The 19,572-nt window shown below is 45.2% G+C and overlaps 1 protein-coding gene and 1 non-coding gene across 3 annotated transcripts in view; both read right to left on the bottom strand.

Annotated features, from left to right (window-relative positions):
* The window catches only part of RNFT2 (ring finger protein, transmembrane 2), a 71,030-nt gene that overhangs the window by 34,324 nt on the left and 17,134 nt on the right, over positions 1–19,572 (bottom strand). For both annotated transcript variants that reach the window (XM_023559465.2, XM_064272261.1), the window contains exon 6: positions 11,513–11,666. In XM_023559465.2, the coding sequence (XP_023415233.1) occupies positions 11,513–11,666 (154 nt within the window). The remainder of the gene's footprint in view (positions 1–11,512; positions 11,667–19,572) is intronic.
* LOC111753158 (small nucleolar RNA SNORA15) lies at positions 18,645–18,785 on the bottom strand. The gene has a single exon (XR_002788021.1). It is a non-coding gene; the product is annotated as a small nucleolar RNA SNORA15 (small nucleolar RNA).

The raw sequence follows: 19,572 nt of genomic DNA, 5'->3' as shown, positions 1-19,572 counted from the left end.
TAAAGGGGGATAAGCATCCTGGGACACAGACTGCTACTGCCTCCCAATATTCATTCTTTTCTTTCTCCTTTAAAACAGTCTTGATTTTTGCCTAGGTCTACTGTCACACTGATGAGCCCTGGTGGTGCAGTGGCTAAGCGCTCAGCTGCCAACCTAAAGGTCGGTGGTTTGAACCCACTAGCTGCTCTGCAAGAGAAAGATGTGGCAGTTGACTTCTGTAAAGATTACAGCCTTAGAAACTCTAGGGGGCAGTTTTCCTCTGTCCTATAGGGTCACTTCAATGTGTTATTGACACCCAGCTGCAAAATGTGGTTCCCCAGCCTCCCCTACAGCTAGTGTGACTCAGTGGTGGCCAATGAGATAGAAGTGAAATGATGGGAGCAATTTCTGGGAAGTCACCTTAAAAGGGAGAAGGACTCCTATGAACATTGACGCAGATGTCCTACGTGAGACAGCAGCGCACAGGATCCCGAAGCATATTAAAAGGATAATATATTTTTATATCAAATAGGGCTCCTTGCAGAAACTCAAGGGTTAGTAGGAAACCTGATGATGTAGCTCTTCCTATGAACAGGTCTCAGGAGAAAAATCAAGTGCTTTTTGATCAAACCCAACAACCTTTTTTGAATTAAAACTTCAGTAAGTTTTACTGTGATGGAGACTTCCTTGACATGAGGCATCTGCCTCAGCCCATTTAAAAATGGGGCCACTGAGGCTCAGCGAGGTTCATCAAGGTCCCAGAGGCAGAAGAAGGTGGTGTGGCCGGGACTTGAATCTAAGTTTAATTTCAGAGTCTGTACTCTTTCCTTAACCCTATGATTCTGCAGAGAAAGACAATTTCTTTTTTATGAAACTGAAGACCAACCATTGTTTTTTCATGTGCTGTGGTATCGTTTATTTCACTAATCCCCTGTTAGTGGGCAGTTAGGTTGTTTCCAATTTTTCTTTAATTGGACATTTGTATGGATAAAACTTTCTTTCCATCTTTAATCATTTCCTTAGGATACATTAATAAAAGTAAAAATACTACATCAGTGTCTGAGACTGTCCATTTTCGGATTCCTTCACTAAACCTGAATATTTCCATTATTTCTGGACTTGGAAAATTTGATTGGTGACAGTGGTATCTTTTTATTTTACTTAGCACCTCTTTGATTATTAATCAGGACTGAATAGTGAAAGACAATTTCTTAGCCTTCTGTATGGGCTCTAGAATCTTCTTAGCAAGGACAGATAAGGAGATAAAGTTTTTAAAGAGCATAAAGCACACTAAACTTCAGGTAATATTAATATTGCTAATGATTAGTATCTTTGTTGCTGACTTTCTGTTCCATCTGTGAAAACTGATGATGAGAGAACTTTAATAACAGCTGTAGACAGACAGATCACCCTTCTGGGCTCACACTCTGTCTTTGCTGCTGGCTGGCTGGGTGACTTCACCTCTCTGACCCTTGGTTTCCTCCTCTGTAGAATGGGAATAATAACATTACCAACCTCATCGTGTTGTTGACAGGACCAAACGAAATAATGTAAATAAAGTACTTCACACAGTAGTTAAATAAGCAAACAAGGAAAAAAACAAAAACAAAAACCTGACAAATATTAACTGTTATTGTTATATCTTAAAGAGCTGGGTTTGAGTCTTAGCTTTGCCACCTACAAGCCTAGTGACTCTCAACAAACCAGTTAGTCTCCCCAAGCCTCAGTTTTATTTATCTATAAAATGGGTATAGGTAAACCTGACCATTCATCTCACAGGGCCAATGTAAGGATTTTTTTTTTTTTTAAAGAGGTGGGTTACATCAGTGAATGACAGACGTGTGTCTGTCCATGGAACTTATAACCCAGTGGAGGAGATAAGTGACGGGGGTGGTGGGAAGGTAAAGGAGAGGCACTAACTGTGTCTTGACAGGGCTGTGGGGAAGTAACACCTAAGCAGAGTCCTGAAGAATCAACAGAGTCAGCTGGGCAAAGAGGGCTAAGCAATTCAAAACCATCCAAAGAGTCTCTAGAGGAATCCCTTTCAAAAGTCCTTAATCCAAACACAATAAGAAAATCCAGGATTCTTAAAAAAACAGAAAAAGAAGTTAACTTTTATATAGCGCATACGAGGGGATGTGCAATTGAATCTTCTTCGTAACAACTTTTTGAGGTAGTGTGGTGGGCAGGATTCTAGGGTGGCCCCTCAATATTCCTCCCCTTGATCCCCAGTACTGTGAATATGATGAGATGTCATGTTACCTGACAAAGGGGATTCTGCAGATGTAATGAAAGTTAGTAATACGTGACTTCGGAGTTAATCAAAACAGAGATTGTCTGGGTGGGTCTGATCTAATCACATGAGCCTTTTAAAAGCAGTTTTCCCTGGTTGGTGCAAAGGAGACGTCAGAGAGATGTGAAGCCTGAGGGTTTGAGATATTGTTGCTGGCCTGAAGATGGAGGGGGCCACATGCAAGGACCAGCTAGTGGCCTCTAGGAGCTGAGGGGAACCCCTGGCCAACAACCAGCAAGAAACGAGCAGCTCAGTCATGCGGCTGCACAGAACTGAATTCTGCCAGCAACCTACATGAGCCTGGAAGTGGATTCATCCCCAGCGCCTCCAGCTAAGATCCCAGTCTGCTGACACCTTGGTTTTGGCTTTGGGAGACCCTGAGCAGAGAACTCAGTCAAGCCCGCCTAGACTTCTGACCTATAGGACAGTAAGCTAATAAACAGGAGTTTTTAAGACATTAGCTGCTAACCAAAAGGTTGGCAGTTCAATTCCATCCGCTGCTCCTTGGAAACCCTAAGGGGCAGATCCACTCTGTCCTACTGGGTCCCTGTGGGTAAGAATCGACTCGATGGCAATGGGTTTGAAGTTCGTGGTAATTTGTCAGGCAGCAACTGAAAGCTAACATAAGCCTGTTGCTGTCAAGTTGGCTCTGAGTCACAGAGACCCCATGTGTGTCAGAGCAGAGCTGTGCCCCATAGGGTTTTCAATGGCTCATTTCTTGGAAGCGGATCGCCAAGCCTTTCTTTCAAGGTACCTTTGAGTGGGCTTCAACCTCCAACCTTTAGTGTTAGCAGCTGAACACGTTAACGATTTGTAACACTCAAAGACTCTGGAAACTAACATAAAACCGAATCTGTTGCTGTCGAGTCGATTCCAACAACTAATATAGGTACATACTATTCTGTTTTACAGATGAAGAAATGGAAGCAGGGAGAGGTGAAGTAACTTGCCCAAGGCCACACAACTGGTAAATGGCAACAGGTTTCTCAAACAGGATTTGAACACAGGCATCTGGCTCGAGTTCATGCTTTAACCATTATGCTATATTTTCTGTGTAGCCCTGGTGCTGCAGTGGTTAATTTCTTGGCTGCTAACTAAAAGGTCGGTGGTTCAAACCCACTAGCAGCTCCGCAAGGGAAAGATGTGGGAGTCTGCTTCCGTAAAGATTAAAAAAAATAAAAAAACAACCCATTGCCATTGAGTTGATTCCAACTCATAGCAACCCGATGGGACAGAGCAGAACTGCCCCACAGGGTTTCCAAGGAGCGGCTGGTGGATTTGAATTACTGACCTTTTGGTTAGCAGTCAAATGTTTAAACCACTGTGCCACCAGGGCTCCTCTGTAGACATTACAGCCTAGGAAACTCGATGGAGCAGCTCTACTCTGTCCTACAGGGTCACTACAAGTCAGAATCAACTTGATAACAATGGATTTGTTTTTTTTTTAATCTATAAGGAACAATCTCCAAGACAGATATTTAAGTGCGTAAGTAAAATGACAGCTAAGTATGTAATATTACCATTGGTAAATATAAAGGTGGATTAAGAGAATACATAAATTCATTTGCTTTTATATATATATTGTATATACATATACATATATAATAGCTATGAACGGATTCAGGGATAATACTGTGGTTTCCACGGAGAAGTGAGTGCCTAGGGTCAGGAGGAAGGAGACTTTTCACTGTGTACCGTAAAACCTGTGAAAGTCAGAGCCTGTGTAAGGCACAAACCTGTTAGAGAAGGAAAACTCAAATATTTTCCACTACTAGACTGTTACGGAAAGGTGGTATGCTGCACCCTGTCAAAGGTGGGAAACTTGAGAGACCTGGAAAAACAGGGCAGTCCCACAGAGTTCCAGCTCTCACAGATTTCAGTGTACCATTTTGGATACTCTGACTTTTCAACCCTGTGATTACATTATCTATTAAAAAAAAAATCCTTAAAGGGTTGGCAAAAAGCTGGGAGACGTCTGAATGAATGCAAAAGTGTTCAACAGAAGAGAGAACTACAGGTGAACTGGTGGGTGGGACAGGTGACCCAGGGCCACAAAGCAAACCTGTAACCCAGGTATCTCTAACTTGGCACTATGGACATTTTGGGCTGGATGATTCCTTGTTGTGGGGGAGATACTCTGTGCATTTCATGACATTGGTGGTTCACTGGTAGAACTCCCGCCTTCCCCACGGGAGACCCAGGTTCGATTTTGGCCAATGTACCTCATTCACAGCCACCTGTCAGCGGAGGCTTGTGTGTTGCTGTGATGCTGAACAGGTTGCGGCAGAGCCTCCAGACTAAGATGGACTAGGAAGAAAGGCGTAGCAATCTACTTTTAAAAAGGGGCCAATGAAAACCCTACGGGTCACAATGGTCTGATCTGCAGCCAATCCTGGGGATGGCGCAGGACCAGGCGACATTCTGTTCCACTGTGCGTGGAGTCGCCCTGAGTTGCAGCTACCAACAGCAGCAGCATCCTTGGTCTCTATTCACTAGATGCCAGTCGCACCCCCTTCCCCAAGTATGACAACCAAAAATGTCTCCAGACATTGCCCGATGCCTCTTGGGAAGCACAATCACTCCAGGTTGCGAAGCATTGCTTTAGCCCTTTCCAGCATCCCACGTAACAAAGCTCTGGTTCCTGGAGGGGTGCGAACACACTGCCTTTATGCCTAGAGCGTGGAGTGTTGCAAGAACCATAGTGCAGACCTAGAAACTCAGAGCTCCCCGGCGTAGACAGGTGTCTGCTTGGGAGGGGAGGAGTGGAAAGGGGGAAAGCTTGCCCTCCAAGAGGGAAGATGACTCAATCAACGGGAAAGCACTCTGAGGGCAAAAGTGCTGGGTTCAGGGCCCAGAAACTGTAGGGATTTCAATGGCACAAAAAGCCTCGTGAATCTTCTTGGCTCTCACGTTTGAGAAAACTACTTTTCTTACTTTGGTCTGCCCTGCCCTCACCCAATCCTATACTCAGAGAAAAGTGCTCTATAGGGTTTTCAGTGGTCGATTTTTCTGAAGTTGATCCCCAGGACTTTCTTCCAAGGCACCTTTGAGTGGACTCGAACTGCCAACCTTTCAGTTAGCAGCTAAGCACATTAACTGTTTGCACCATCCAAGGATTCACTGTAAGCGAACAGGTCCTTAACTAATGTGGAATTGGTGAGAGAAAGGAGAAGTGGCTGAGAAGAGCTCTCTGCAGCGGGGGATAAGCAGGTGGAGGGCAGTGGGGGTTTCCTGGTTGCTGCCTTCCATGCGGGAGACCCAGGTTTGATTCCCGGCTGACGCACCTCAAGCACCGCTACCGCTTGTCTGTCGTTGGAGGCTTACATGTTGCTGTGATGCTGAACAGGTTCAAGGGGGCTTCTAGACTATGACAGAGTAGGAAGAAGGGTCTGCCAATCTACTTCTGAAAATCAGCCATGAAAACCCTATGGACCACAATGGTCTAATGGGTGACCGTGAGTTGGGGTTGACTTGACGGCAGCTAATACCAACAACAGATAATCAACTATTAACAAGGCACTTCACTCAGCCATTAATATCTATTACATGCTCAAGGCAGACCTAGTGGCCCTTATTCGCATGAGCTCACATTCCAATGGAGAGAGAAAATCAACGAACAATCTGATCATTTGAGATACTGGTAATACATGATACGAAGGACATGAAATGGGGCTATCAGAGTGGTAGTTTGTGGGAAACTATTTTTAATAGTGTGGCCTAGTACAACCTCTCAGAAAAAGTGACATCTGAGCCAAGAGTTGAATGATGAGAAGGAGATGACCATGGGAACATCAGAGGAAAAATCGCTCCAGGCAGAAGGAATGGTATGTGCAAAGGGCCTGAGATGGAAGGCACTGGGCGCATTGGAGGGACAGTGGGGTTGCCATTGAGACTGGTCCAGAGTGAGCAATGTAGAGAGCCACAGGTGATGAGGTCAGAGTGGTGGGCAGGCACCAGATTAGGCAAGGCCACAACATATGGGTTATATATAAAAGTTATTTGAATCCAGAACCAAAACCATTCCCAAAGGCCATCTTCAGACAAAGATTAGACTGGACTATAAAATATAAAACTTGTGAAGAGCGTGCTTCTTAGTTCAAGCAGATACATGAGACCAAATAGGCGGCTCCTGTCCAGAGGCAGGATGAGAAGGCAAGAAGGGACAGGAGCTGGTTGGATGGAGGTAGGAAACCCCGAGTGGGAAGGGGGAGTGTGCTGTCACATTATAGGGATACAACTAGTGTCACATAACAATATGTATATACATTTTTGTATGAGAAATTAAATTGAGCTGTAAACTTTCACCTAAAGCACACACACACACACACACACACACACACACACACAATTTATCTGGATCTATAATCACAAACGGCAGCTCAACACCCAGCCAGAGTGGTGGTTTGGGTTGAGTTTGAAGACCAGTGGCTGCCATCTTTAACCTCATCCTCATCATAGCTGGCCAACCAGCCTGATTCTCCTGGGAGGCCCAGGTGTGCAAGGATGCCTACCAGACACTCCTGTGTCAGGAAGCAGGTGGGAATTGGTGTTGCCAGAGGAATGATTAAGAACAGGAGGAAAATGAAGAGATTCCCAAAGTCCCCAGACAAGATGGCTCACTCAGCCTCACACGTCGGGGGCCTTCGAGCAAACCCAAATACCAACAGCCCTTCCAATAGAATAATGATCATATTAAAAAGAAGCCCATCCTCTCCGTGGATGGTGTGGAGGCCCAAGGAAGAGCATCTGTGCTGTGAGCCATTAGGGGTCTCTGACAGATGCGCTCTTACCACCCTCCCACCCCAGCTGCAAATGAAGACCCGTCCTTTTCTTCTCCCCAGACAAGGATTGATGAGGATTTGGGACAGCACTCAGACAGGCAAGAAAAGGCTGTGAACCTTTTCCAAGCCTGCAATTTATCTTGAGGAGACTATTCACATCACTTTTCACAGGCTGGATTACGTTGTGACCTGCAACATTAATCTCACCGAATAAAATAGTAATAATCAAAAAGAGGGAGCTGGACAGTTGCCAGGGAGGCATTAATAACTGTCGCCCATAACTCGGTGGTGTAGGAAAGGGGTACCGGGTGCCGTCCCCGCCCCCTCAGCCCCCAGCAGCGCCTGCTATACAGAGAAGGAAGGGAGGTAATTCTGGCCTGGCTATGGGGGAGTTTTGTGTAGATGGTGTATGGACACTTGACTCCTACGTCAACGCTGAGGAATTTTCCAAACAAATGTAGGGAGCTTATTTGGGAGTGGGTATGTCTAGTAGCCAAGAGCAGTGGTTCTGGAGTTGGACTGCCTGAGTTCAAATCCCTGCTCAGCAACTTACAAGCTGTGTGGCTTTGGGCTAGTTGCTTCACCTCTCACTGCTTTTGTTTTCTCCTCTAAGAAACAGGGATAAAACAGTACCTGCCAGGAACATAATATAATATGATGCCACCACTATGCAAAACAGTTTGGCTGTTTGTTGAAAGCTTAAACAGAGAATCACCATATGACCCAGCTACTCTGCTGCTGGGAGTACACCCAGAAGAACTGAAATCAGGCATTCAAAGAAATACTTGTACACGCACATTCATAGCAGCACTATTTACAATAGGTAAATGGTCAAAACCAAACCAAACGTCCACCAACAGATGAATGGATCAACAAATGTGGTATATCCATACAATGGGATATTCCGGAAAAAAAGGGAATGAGGTACTGACACACGCTACAATGTGGATGAGCCTTGTAAACCTTATGCTAAGTCAATGAAGCCAGACACCAAAGGTCCCACACTGTATGACTCCATTTATATTAAATATCCAGAACGAGCATATTTATAGAGACAGAACGCAGATTAATGGTTTCCAGGGGCTGGTGGAAGAATAAGGAGTGACTGCTTAATGGCACGGGGTTTCCTTTTGGAGGAATGAAAATATCTCTGAACTACAAAGTGGCGATGGTCACGCAACACAGTGAGTGTACTAAATGCCACTGAATTATACACTTAGAAATGATTAATTGTTGTGTAAATTTTGCCTCAACTAAAAACACACAAAAACCAAATAAAATATAAAAACAAACAAAAAGGAGCAGGAGTTAATCAAGACACGAGAAGGGGGATGGGTGTTTGAGGCAAAAGGATCAGCAGGTGTAGGGGAGCATGCAGCCCACTCTGGAAGCTCTGTGGCCTTGGCCTAGTTACTCAGTGCCTTAGTGCCTCAGTTGTCTCATCTGGAAAATGGGATAAGAAGAGTATCTACCACATGGGCTGCTGTCAGAATGCAGTAAGTTAACGTGCGTAGGGTCGTTATGCGTTGGAATCGACTCAGTGGCATACAACACGTGTAAAGAAATGAAAGAAGTAGGGTCTGGCTAAAGGAGAGAGAACAGAGTGAGGGGGCAGGAGGGAGTGGAGACCAGAAAGGATGCTGGACAGGTAAGGACCAGCAGTGGAAGGCTGCATAAAGCTCACCTGCCTCACTGGTACGGGTGATAATGAACCCACATCCTCGTTAAGTCTTTTTATCTTTGCGGCATCTCAAGCGGGACATTGTTAACACCTTAGCTTTCTGCGGGAGAAACTCAAGAAGCCAAGGGACTGACTTGCCCAAGACCCAGTGGCTGAAAAGTATCAGGGTTAGGGTTGGCCCGGGTGCTGTGGCATCTGGTCCATTTAGTGCCTAGCAATAATCCCTTGGTCCTAAGCAGCAGCCACGGCCTTGGGAGTTGGAAGACTTGTGTTCTTATGCTGATTCTTTAACCGATAAGCTGGTATTTTCTGGACAACTTACCTCACCCCTCTTTGAGCCTCAGTGCAGTAGGCTGAATTAGGGCCACACGAAGACACCAGGTCCTAATCCCTGGAACCTGTACATGTTACCTTATAAGGAAAAAGGGTCTTTGCGGATGTGATTAAATCAAAGATCTTGAGATGGGGAGACAATCCCAGATTACCCAAGTGGGCCCTAAATGCAATCACGTGTGTCCTATAAGAACGAGGAGGGGGAGAGTTCATACACAGAAGAGAGGGAGACAGTGTGATGACAGAGGCAGGGAATAGACTGATGCGGCCACAAGCCAAGGACAATCAGCAGCCATCAGAAGCTGGGAGAGGCAAAGAATAGATTCTCCCTGGGGCCTCTGGAGGGAGCACAGCCCTACTGACACTTTCATTTTCACCAAGAGATACTGATTTTAGACTTCCTTTCTCTAGAACTGTGAGAGAATAAATTCCTGTTGTTTTAAGCCATCGTTTCAGTACGTTCTTACAGCAGCCACAGGGATATTCTCAGCTTTTCATCTCTCTGAAGAGGTGATGATAAATTCTCTCTCACAGAGGTGTGGGCAGCCTTAGATGAGTCAGGTCATGGGAAAGAATCCAGCAAGAACCCCGAATGAGTAGGTGATGAGTAACCATTAGCTTCTTGCCTTCCTTATCTTTCTCTCAAATTCACTGTAGCTCTAAAGACCTGGGCTGCAATTCTAATTCTACCGCTACGAGACACTGTGACCTATCCAGTGTTCGATCTCCTCATCCCTAAATGAGTGTAATGGTACCTCTACTACTGTTCTAAACCAAGCCAAACCAAACCCATTGCCATCGAGTTGATTCCAACTCATAGGGACCCTACAGCACAGAGTAGAACTGCCCCACAGTGTTTCCAAGGAGTGGCTGGTAGATTCGAATTACTGACTTTTTGGTTAGCAGCTGCACACTTAACCACTGCACACCAGGCTTCCATTAGTGTCTTAGGGCTGCTGTAACAAATTTCCACAAACTTGGTAGCTTAAAACAACAGAAATTTATTCCCCTACATTTCTGGAGGCCAGAAGTTCAAAATCAAGTGTTAGTAGCACCGTACTCCCTCTGAAGGTTCCAGGGGAGAATCTTTCCTTGCCTCTTCCAGCTTCTAGTGGTTCTAGGCATTCCTTGGCTTGTGGATGCATCACTCCCATCTCTGCCTCCATCTTCACATGGCCTTCTCTGTCTCTGTGTCCTCCCTTTCTCTTCTAGGGACATTTGATGATCTAATCTTGAGGTCTTTAACCACATCAGAAAAGCCCCTTTTTTTCCCAAATAAGGTTGCATTCACAGGTTTTGGGTGGACATTATCTTTTGGGGGGCCACCATTCAACCCACTACAGTGCTTATCTCAGATGATGTCATAAGGCTAAGTGAAATAATTCATACCTAAAGCATTCTTAGCATAGAGTCTGGAGTACAAATTTGCTACGCAATAATTCCAAGCTATTATTGTTAAGGCTATTATTATTCTAGGCAGTCACTGCTGAGCTAGCTTTCTCACGTGCCTAGGTTCACATCTCCTGTCCTCAATGGTCATTCCCCAAGATCTCTTTATCATCTGCCTGCAGGCCTTTGCCTATGATCCACTGCAAGGCATTACTGCCACAATTTCCCCCTCTTGTGTCCATGGCAGACATCACTAATCGATCACAGAGCTCTTTCCTTCTGAGCCTCAGTTTTCTTTCTAAAACATGCTCCTAGAAGCCACGGAGTGTCAAAACCTATTGGGGCTATTCTCCCCTGAGAGATGCAGAGCCCAAGGCAAGTCAACATGCTTCTCTCTCTCAGGTAAAATTTGGATGAAGAGGCAGCCTTCAACAATGAAACTTAGAAATGTAGGAACTTGGAGAGTTGAGATGTGACAGAAAGGCAGATACAATGAAGAGCCATGCTCAGCTTAAAGGACTTAAAAGAGGTAGATGATGGACAAAAAACAGTGGGCAGTGGTGGTTTCAGTGGCAGAATTCTCACCTTCCATGCAGGAGACCAGGTTTGATATACACCAATGGACCTCACGCACAGCCACCACCTGTCTGTCAGTGGAGGCTTGTGTGGTGTTGTGATGCTGAACGGGTTTCAATGGTGCTTCCAGACTAAGACAGACTAGGAAGAAAGGCCTGGCAATTTACTTCTGAAAGTCAGGCAATGAAAACTCTATGGATCACAACAGTCCAATCCACAAGCATTCATGAGGGAGGTGCAGGACTGGGAAGCACTTTGTTCTATTGTGCACGGGGTTACCATGAGTCGAGAGCCAACTCAATGGCAGCTAACAATAACAACAACAGTTACAGCAGATGGGATCTACTAGGTCAGGTTCTCTTTATTTTATATGGTGACATCAACTGTGCCTGTTCCCATCTTTACTCCTCCAGAAGGCACTTTGAGTGCCTGCATAATTAGCACGATTGGGGTTGCCTGGTGGCCACAGCCAGTGCCTACCTTGGACTTGACAGCCAGGATGATCTTGGGCAGGGCCACGATAAGGCACTTGAGGGCGATGGTGATATACTTCAGCACAAAGTCTGCGATCCCCACGATCCACAGCAGGTCGAAGAAATCCAGCGTCTCCAGGTTGGGCTTCAGGAATATGAGGCTATGGGGGAAGATTCCCAGAGTCAGGATGCTCACTGAGGGCGTGACCCTCAGCAGCTCTGCTACTCATACTGGGAGCCATGTAATATTATTGAACAGGGACTCAGACATCTTCACCCTATCCCTGAATCTGCTACTCATCTGTTGTGTGATCTCAGGAGAGTCTCTTAACCTCTCTGAGCCTCAGTTACCCCAAGGGTTAAATGAAGAGACTGGCCTAGAGCACTGCCGTGGTCCCTCTAGTTTTATGGGTCCACAACAAGCTTCACAAGAAGAGAGGTGGAAGGAAAGGAAGGAGGAGGGGAAACTGATGTGCCAGGGACTCTGCTAAGCTCTTTACTTACTGTATCTCATTAAATCCTTGCAACAGCCCTGCACAGTGAACACTGCTTATCTCCACTTTATAAGTGAGCTGCTAAAGCTTGGAGTGTCCAGTCCCCAGTGGGGATGGTGCAGGACTGGGTCACCATGCTTTGGGGCCCGACTCTGTGGCAGCTAGAAATAACAACAAAGCTCAGAGTTACCCAAGCAAAAGGTAACTCATTTGTGATAAGCACAAAGACATTCGCGTCAGAGACCTGAATGTGAATCTAAGCTTCTCCATTTATTTACTGCCTAGCTCTGCACAGGTAACATCATCTCGGAAAACCTCAGTGTTCTCATCAGCAAAACAGGAATCACTCCCTCCCTCATGGTGTTGTTGGCAGGATTCGATGTGATAATGGACACAGCGCAGTCTCTGCCATGCAGCAATGATGATGAAAACAGAAACTCTACAAGGCAGGCACTGTTATCCACCCCATTTAAAAAAAAAAAAAAATTTATCCACCCTGTTTTCCAGATGAGAAAACTGAGGCACAAAAAAGGTAAAGTAACATGCACAGGGTCACACAAAACGGAAAGGACAAAGGTAGATTTGAGCCCAAGCATCTTGGTTGCAGTTAGGGCTCTCAGACCTAATACTACAGCAGTGTTACTTAGAGCGTGGAAACCCATTTTACCTGTCCGTGACCAGGTAAGTTAAACTTGCGCTCAATTTCTGTACTTATCTCGTTGCAGACAGACAAGAAACAGTTCTCAGCGTGGTGCTGGCCCATGGACCACACTGCGAGTAGCTCTGGTCTCCACCACCTCTGAGGATGATGATGTTATTTGTAATAACAGCAGCTTAAATGTTTCTGGCACCTTACACCATGGCAGCCTGGCTCCTTGCACTTTATATATTTCAACTCATTTCATTTTCCCAAAGATGCTATGAAGCAGGTACTACGACTGTCCCATTCTGAGTAAAGGAAACTGGGGCACTAAGAGGCGGAATGACTTGCCCATGGTGTCTCAGCTAGAATGTGGAGCTGGGACTGGAAGCGGCACTCAATCTGTGTGGGTTCCCCTCTCCTCTCTTCTCACTGGATTAGTGGCTTTGAGCAGAGGCCAGACTGAGTCCCATCTGTCTCCGCCAAAGCAGGGAACAGTATACACAGCACAGAATAGCTGCTTTCTAAATGCTATGCAAGTACTCTGCCAGGCTGTCTGAAACGGGTGCAAAGTGAGGCCTCCTTATTGTAGCACAGTAGGAGTACACGGGGAGGTGGGCAGAGATAGTTCAGTGGTAGTATTCTCACTTCCATGCAGGAGGCTCAGGTTTGATTCCTGGCCAGTGCAACTCATGAGCAGCCACCGCCCATCTGTCAGGGAAAAGCTTGCATGTTGCTATGGTGCTAAACAGGTTTCAGCAGGGCTTCCAGGCTAAGATGGACTGGGCAGAAAGGCCTGGCAATCTACTTCTGAAAATTCAGCCAATAAAAACCCTATGGAGCACCACAGTCTGTTTCACACCAATTATGGGGATGGTGCAGGACCAGGCAGCGTTTCGTTCTGTTGTACACTGGGTCACCGCGAGTTGGGGACTGACTTGACAGCAGCTAACGATAACAGGAGTGCACTGGCCTCTGTTTTATTTAAAAAAATACCTATTTCTATTAGAAAAAAGAAAAAGAAAACAATACATTTCTATTTATAGTAAAAACCTTAAAAAAGCTAGAGCAGGGCAAAAACAACGTTAGCAGGCAAATGTTAGCAAAAAAATCTATGTTGGTAGGCAATCGCTTGTAAAACCACCAGTGTCCTTCCCACATCCCAGCTCTGTCTCTGAGGGATTCCTTGCCTTCAAGTCTGAGCGGCCATTCATGTAAGGTCGGTGGGGTCCTGTAGGCTCTAGCTGTCTCCCAAGGAGCACAGTATACTTGGGGGACTTCTAGGCCCTTCCTGATGAGTCTCAGCCCAGGGAAGGCTGGGGCTGAATCTGCCCAGGATTCAAGGACCAATCCCCAACATCTGGGATTCTTAATCCCGTCACTTACCAGCTTCGTGACCTTTGGCAGATAATTTAATCTCTTTCAGTCGTTCCTAGTTTCCTCATTTCTGAAACCAGGAGCAAGCTAACTCTTACCTTATCCACTTGAACAGGCTAACTAGGAAAATGAAATGTTAAAAGACAATCGAAAGTTTCTGATAAAGTATGAAACATTTGACACATCATAACTGTACCATAATTAATATTATTATTTTATGACTAATAACTGTAATTACTGGCAGTGGCACCTAATGAGAAATAAAACTGACAATAAAATATTTATCAGTTCATATGACTGGTGTAAGGAGCCCTGGTGGCACAGTGGTTAAAGCGCTCAGCTGCAAATCGAAAGGTCAGTGGTTTGAACCCACCAGCCACTCCATGGGAGAAAGATGTGGCAGTCTGCTTCCATAAAGATTACAGCCTTGGAAACCCTATGGTTTCCTGAAGGGTTGCTGTGAGTCAGAATCAATTCAACTGCAATGGGTTTGGTTTTTTTCATAACTGGTATGTTATTAGTTACATAGTTAATTAAGTTATTATAGTTCTCTGATAGTGTCATTGGGATGGAGATCCTCCTTTCTAGGAATATAACAGTGATGGTGATGTCAAATCTTTTAGTTCCTAGAGGATTAAATTCAATTTCTAGTACTTTAAAAATAAATACAAACAATTATCAACCTGTGGAAAAACACCCTTGCACACCCCCCCCAAAAAAAAACTAACAGGAAAAGCACAAAAATGATGAAAAGAGAAAATCCTGATAAATGCATTTAACACCAACCAATGCCTCTGAGATAAAACACACAAAGTGTAAGTCAGGTCTCCATCTAGCTGCAATCATAGAAAGATAACAGAGAGGGCCGACTGTGGAAGTCAATCAGCTAGCCTGGGATTATCACAGGGAAAGGCACGACCACAGACCAAAGAGGGACCTAGGACCACCAAACCCTCCCTGTATTATAAACATGGCAGGGTGCCACCAAAAAAGGAGTCCTGGTGGTACAACAGTTAAGTGCTCAGCTGCAAAGAGAAAGGTTGGAGGTTTGAACCTACTCAATGGATCCAAGGAAGAAAGACCTGGCAATCTGCTTCCATAAAGATTACAGCCTAGGAAACTCTATGGGGCACCTCTGCTTCGTCACGTGGTATTGCTGTAAGTCAAAATTGACTTGATGGCACCTAATAAGAAATGGGTGTATAAACCAAATTTAGGAATGCAAGTAGGCAGCACCACAGACAATCCCCCTAATCAGTGGTACAAACAGATTCAGAGAGGTATGGAGCACAGTCAAGATGCGGAACAAAGAAAGGAAGGGTTTTTGGTTGGGAAAAAAACATACGTAAAACTAAGCAAACCTGAGAACTGTCTGAGAAGTTTCTTCTGCTAACCCTGGTCAGGTCGGCACAGTTGATAGGTTATTATCATTTTACACTCCTTCTATTAACCAAAAAGCCTGGTGGCATAGTAGTTAAGTGCTATGGCTGCTAACCAAAAGGTCAGCAGTTAGAATCCACCGGGTGCTCCGTGGAAACTCTATGGGGCAGTTCTACTCTGTCCTTTAGGGTTGCTATGAGTCGGAATCGACTCGATGGCAATGGGTTTGGTCTTTTGGTTTGCTATTAACTAATGGATTCCTGTGGCACAGGTAACTGTGTTCACCACAGTTCCCCCTTCCTGGGAATAGACGAAGACTACATTTCCTAGAAGGAGCCCTGGTGGTGCAACAGTTAAGTGCTTGGGTGCTAACCAAAAGGTTGGTGGTTCGAATCCTTCTAGTGATTCCATGGGGGGAAGACTTGGCGATCTGCTCCTGTAAAGACTGCAGCCTAGAAAACCCTATGGAGCAGTTCCACTCAACTGCACATAACAGCAGCAACAGCATTTCCCAGCTTCCCTTGTAGTTAATTTGGGGCTGTGTGATTGGGTTCTGGCCAATGGGATGTAGGTAGAAGGGATAGTCACCACTTCCAGGAAGTGATGTTCCCCTAAAAGCCCTTGTGGGAGTCCTTGCTTCCCTATCTTCCTCTGCCAAAGTGACCTTGGAGGCTACATGTTCCAGATGGTATAGCTAAAAGATGGGGGAAGGCTGTCCAACCTGCATTGGGTTGTGAATGAGCAAGAAATAAACTAATGAGAAAGTTTTTTGTTTTACCCAAATGCTGTTGAGTTGACTCTGACTCAAGACAACCCCATGGGTATCAGAGTAAAACTTTGCTTCATAACATTTTCAATGGCTGTGATCTTTTAGAAGTAAATCGCCAGGTCTTTTTTCTGAGGGACCTCTGGGCAGATTCAAACTGCCAACCTTTCAGTTAGTAGCCAAGTGTCCAATTGTTTGTGAAAGTAGAAGTTTGTTATAGCAGCAATGGCAAAACTGATCCTGACTGATACAATTGTGCTGTATGGAAGGGATCATGGATGGGAGAAGGTGGAGACTCAAGCTCGACAGAGTCGGTCTGGGATTAGTGCTGTCTTAGTCAGCCCAGAAGGGTTGGATTCTTCCAAGTAAAAGAGAAAAAAAGGGTGTCAACGGTACCATCCCTACTTCCAGAGGAGATGGGCAGCCAACCACACCTAGTTCTCTGATGATGTCACTGGGATTGAAATCCTCCTTTTTGAGAATATAGTTAGCAAGGTGGTGTCAAATCTTTCCAATTCTAGAGCAAAGAGCAGAGGTTCTTAACCCAAGCTGTGCATGTGAATCAAGAGGGAAGTTTCTGAAAACTGCTGATGTCCATTCCAACTCAGCCCAATTAAATCAGAATTTCCAATGCACAGCAAGAATTAAGAACCAGAAAACACTTGAGAGGTTCTCAAACTTCCACATGCCTCAGAATCACCTGAGGTGGAGAGGGAGGGGGAAGGGAAATCAGTAGATAGCAGACAAGTGTCAACTTCGGTGAAGGGGAGGACGACACACAATACGGGGGAAGTCAGCACAACTGGACCAAAGTGAAAGCATAGAACTTTCCTAGACACATCCAAACACTTTGAGGGACCAGGCAACATCATAAAAAAGGCAGATTCCTGGGCCCCACCCTAGAGATTCTGATTCACTAGGTCTGGGGTGGGGCCTGGGAATACACATTTTTACAAGACACTCTCTGGGTGATTCTGATGAGAGATGGTGGTTAAGACCCTAAGCTCTGGACAGAGTTGGCTGTTGGGTGGCTGGCTCTGCTGTCCAGAGCCATGTGACTCTGAAAACATGTACTTGGCTTCTCTAGGGCTCTGTTTCTTCACCTGGGAAATACACATAGTGATACCTTGCTTGGTCACTGGGAGGACAAAATAAGAAAAGGTGGTGTTGGTATCACCTGCAACCAGATTTGAGATCTGAGACAGCAGTAAGGAAGAGGAGTCTGCTCTGGTCCGTTTCTCTCCAGCCACTCTGGCTCTCTCGCTCTGTGCTGCCAGTCTGATTCGGCCCTGGCTTGACGAGGGCACAGAGGTCTGAGCCTGTGAACCTGACCGTGGCCAGAGAATAGCATTCAGCTGGAAATCTACCGAAGGTTCTGGGAAACTGCACCTCCTCTGCTCCCCACCAGGAACCACATAACTAATGCAGGATGTGAGATGGGTGTTGATGCCTTGGAACAGCCTCTCCAAATTGCTTTTTTGGGGTGGTCTTCAGAGGGTAGGGTAACCGTTCATTCCTCAAAGTGCATTTTCAAGGCAGATGAACATCATCAGAAAGCCTGGCTCGAGTTTCACCTTGTCCTAGAGGCTCTCCCTGACGGACATTCTTCCCCTCCTTCTTTCTCTCTCCCCCCAGCCCCCAGCTCATCCACAAGAAACTCTTCTTTCAATCACAACAGTCCTGCTGGTTTCTGCAGTGGGCACCTCCAGCCTGGTGACATTCTCTAGCTCAGTGACTCCCTAATATTTTTTTTTTCCCACCATTACATACTGGTTTTTTACTTCATTACAGTTTAAAATTAGAATCATAATACAAATTCATTGTAAATCTTCCATCTATTCAAATCAAACATACATATTTTTAAATGAATCTAAATTTATTCCACCTAAAGGACTGCTCTTTATTAATCCTTTGGTGTTAAAATCCCTTTCTTTTAGGATATAATGGTGGGGGGGGAATCACCATTTTTTTTAAGATGTTCTTAATTAAAAGAACATGTTGGTATACATGGTGGACCCCTGGACTTTGTTTTGGGGATGTTTTAATGGTCTGTGAAATCCCAAAGTCTAGGAACCATTTTTTTTTTTTTTTAATAAAAGCCATTAATTTATTGAGAATCATGGTTCACTATGACCACAGCAATGTAAATATTGCATTTGAAAGCCGTAGTACAAGCAGCTAACATTCAACTTGCAGAACAGTTCAATTTAACGAGCACTTAAGCAGCTCTTGCCAGCTCAGCACTACCGTTGTTGTTGTTAGGTGTCGTTAAGCCGATTCCGACTCAGAGACCTTACGTGACAGGGCAGAATTGCCCCCATAGGGTTTTCTATATTCTTTCTGTATTCTTTACAGAAACAAATCGCCAGGTCTTTCTCCCACGAAGCTGCTGGGTGGGTAGGAGCTGCCAAGCTTTCAGTTAGCAGCCGAGCACTTAACCGTCGCACCACCAGGGCTCCTTAAGCTTGGTATTAGTTAATTTATTTGTATTCACCTGTAATAATGACATGGTATGGAAAAAACTCAGCATGCCACCATAACTGCCTAAAAGAGAAGACTGTACTTTTGCACGGTGTCTGGCTGTGTAAACTATTGATAAAAAGAACACAGTATTCGGCGGTGCCTTAACCCAAAACCCTTAGCTGATTCTGACTCAGAGCAGCCCTATAGGACAGAATAGAACTGCCCCATGGGGTTTCCAAGGAGTGGCTGGTGGATTCAAACTGCTGACCTTTTGGATAGCAACTGAGGTCGTAACCACTGTACCACCAGGGCTATTTTTTGTTTGATATGGATCTGTGACTTCCCCTCGGTCTCCTAGGACCCTTCCGCAAAGAGCCCTCAGATTCTGTGGAGTAGCTAACATGGGGTGTCTTCCCAGCCCGTGCCTCTCTACTCTGAAAACCGCTCACCACAGCCATTCTCGGGTAAAACCCCTACATCCCCACTGGACTCTGTGGCCCTGTCCTGCCACAGCTGTCTGGGCCAGGACTAGACCCCCGACCTACGAAAAGCCAATCAGGGGCTCTTCTCTTGAATTGCAAAGGAGAAATAGAGACTGCCAGCAAAAAAATCAAATCATGCCAATAGCTGGACATCAGAGTGAATGTCCATGAATTCTGGCTGTCAAATTCCGGAAATTTCCCTGGTTCCTGTCTTTTTTTCAGGCCTTCTTCTTAACCTTTTCTTGAATTGTTTGAGCCCCTGGATCATGCAATGCCTAAAGAAAGAATGCCCGACTGGCTAAAGTAGTAACCCTAAGGGCCCTCTTTGACAGGTTTTCTTAATATAGTTCTGGGCACACACAGCGGAAGCTTCAATAAATGCTACCTGTTGACTTAAAGTAATACACTGCTAAATAAAAAAGAAAAGGTTATTAAATGGTATGTTCTGTCTGATAAAACTTCCAT

Source organism: Loxodonta africana, chromosome 19 (assembly GCF_030014295.1).
Source record: "Loxodonta africana isolate mLoxAfr1 chromosome 19, mLoxAfr1.hap2, whole genome shotgun sequence".
Lineage (NCBI taxonomy): Eukaryota > Metazoa > Chordata > Mammalia > Proboscidea > Elephantidae > Loxodonta > Loxodonta africana.
This window is presented reverse-complemented; position numbering and strand designations above follow the sequence as displayed.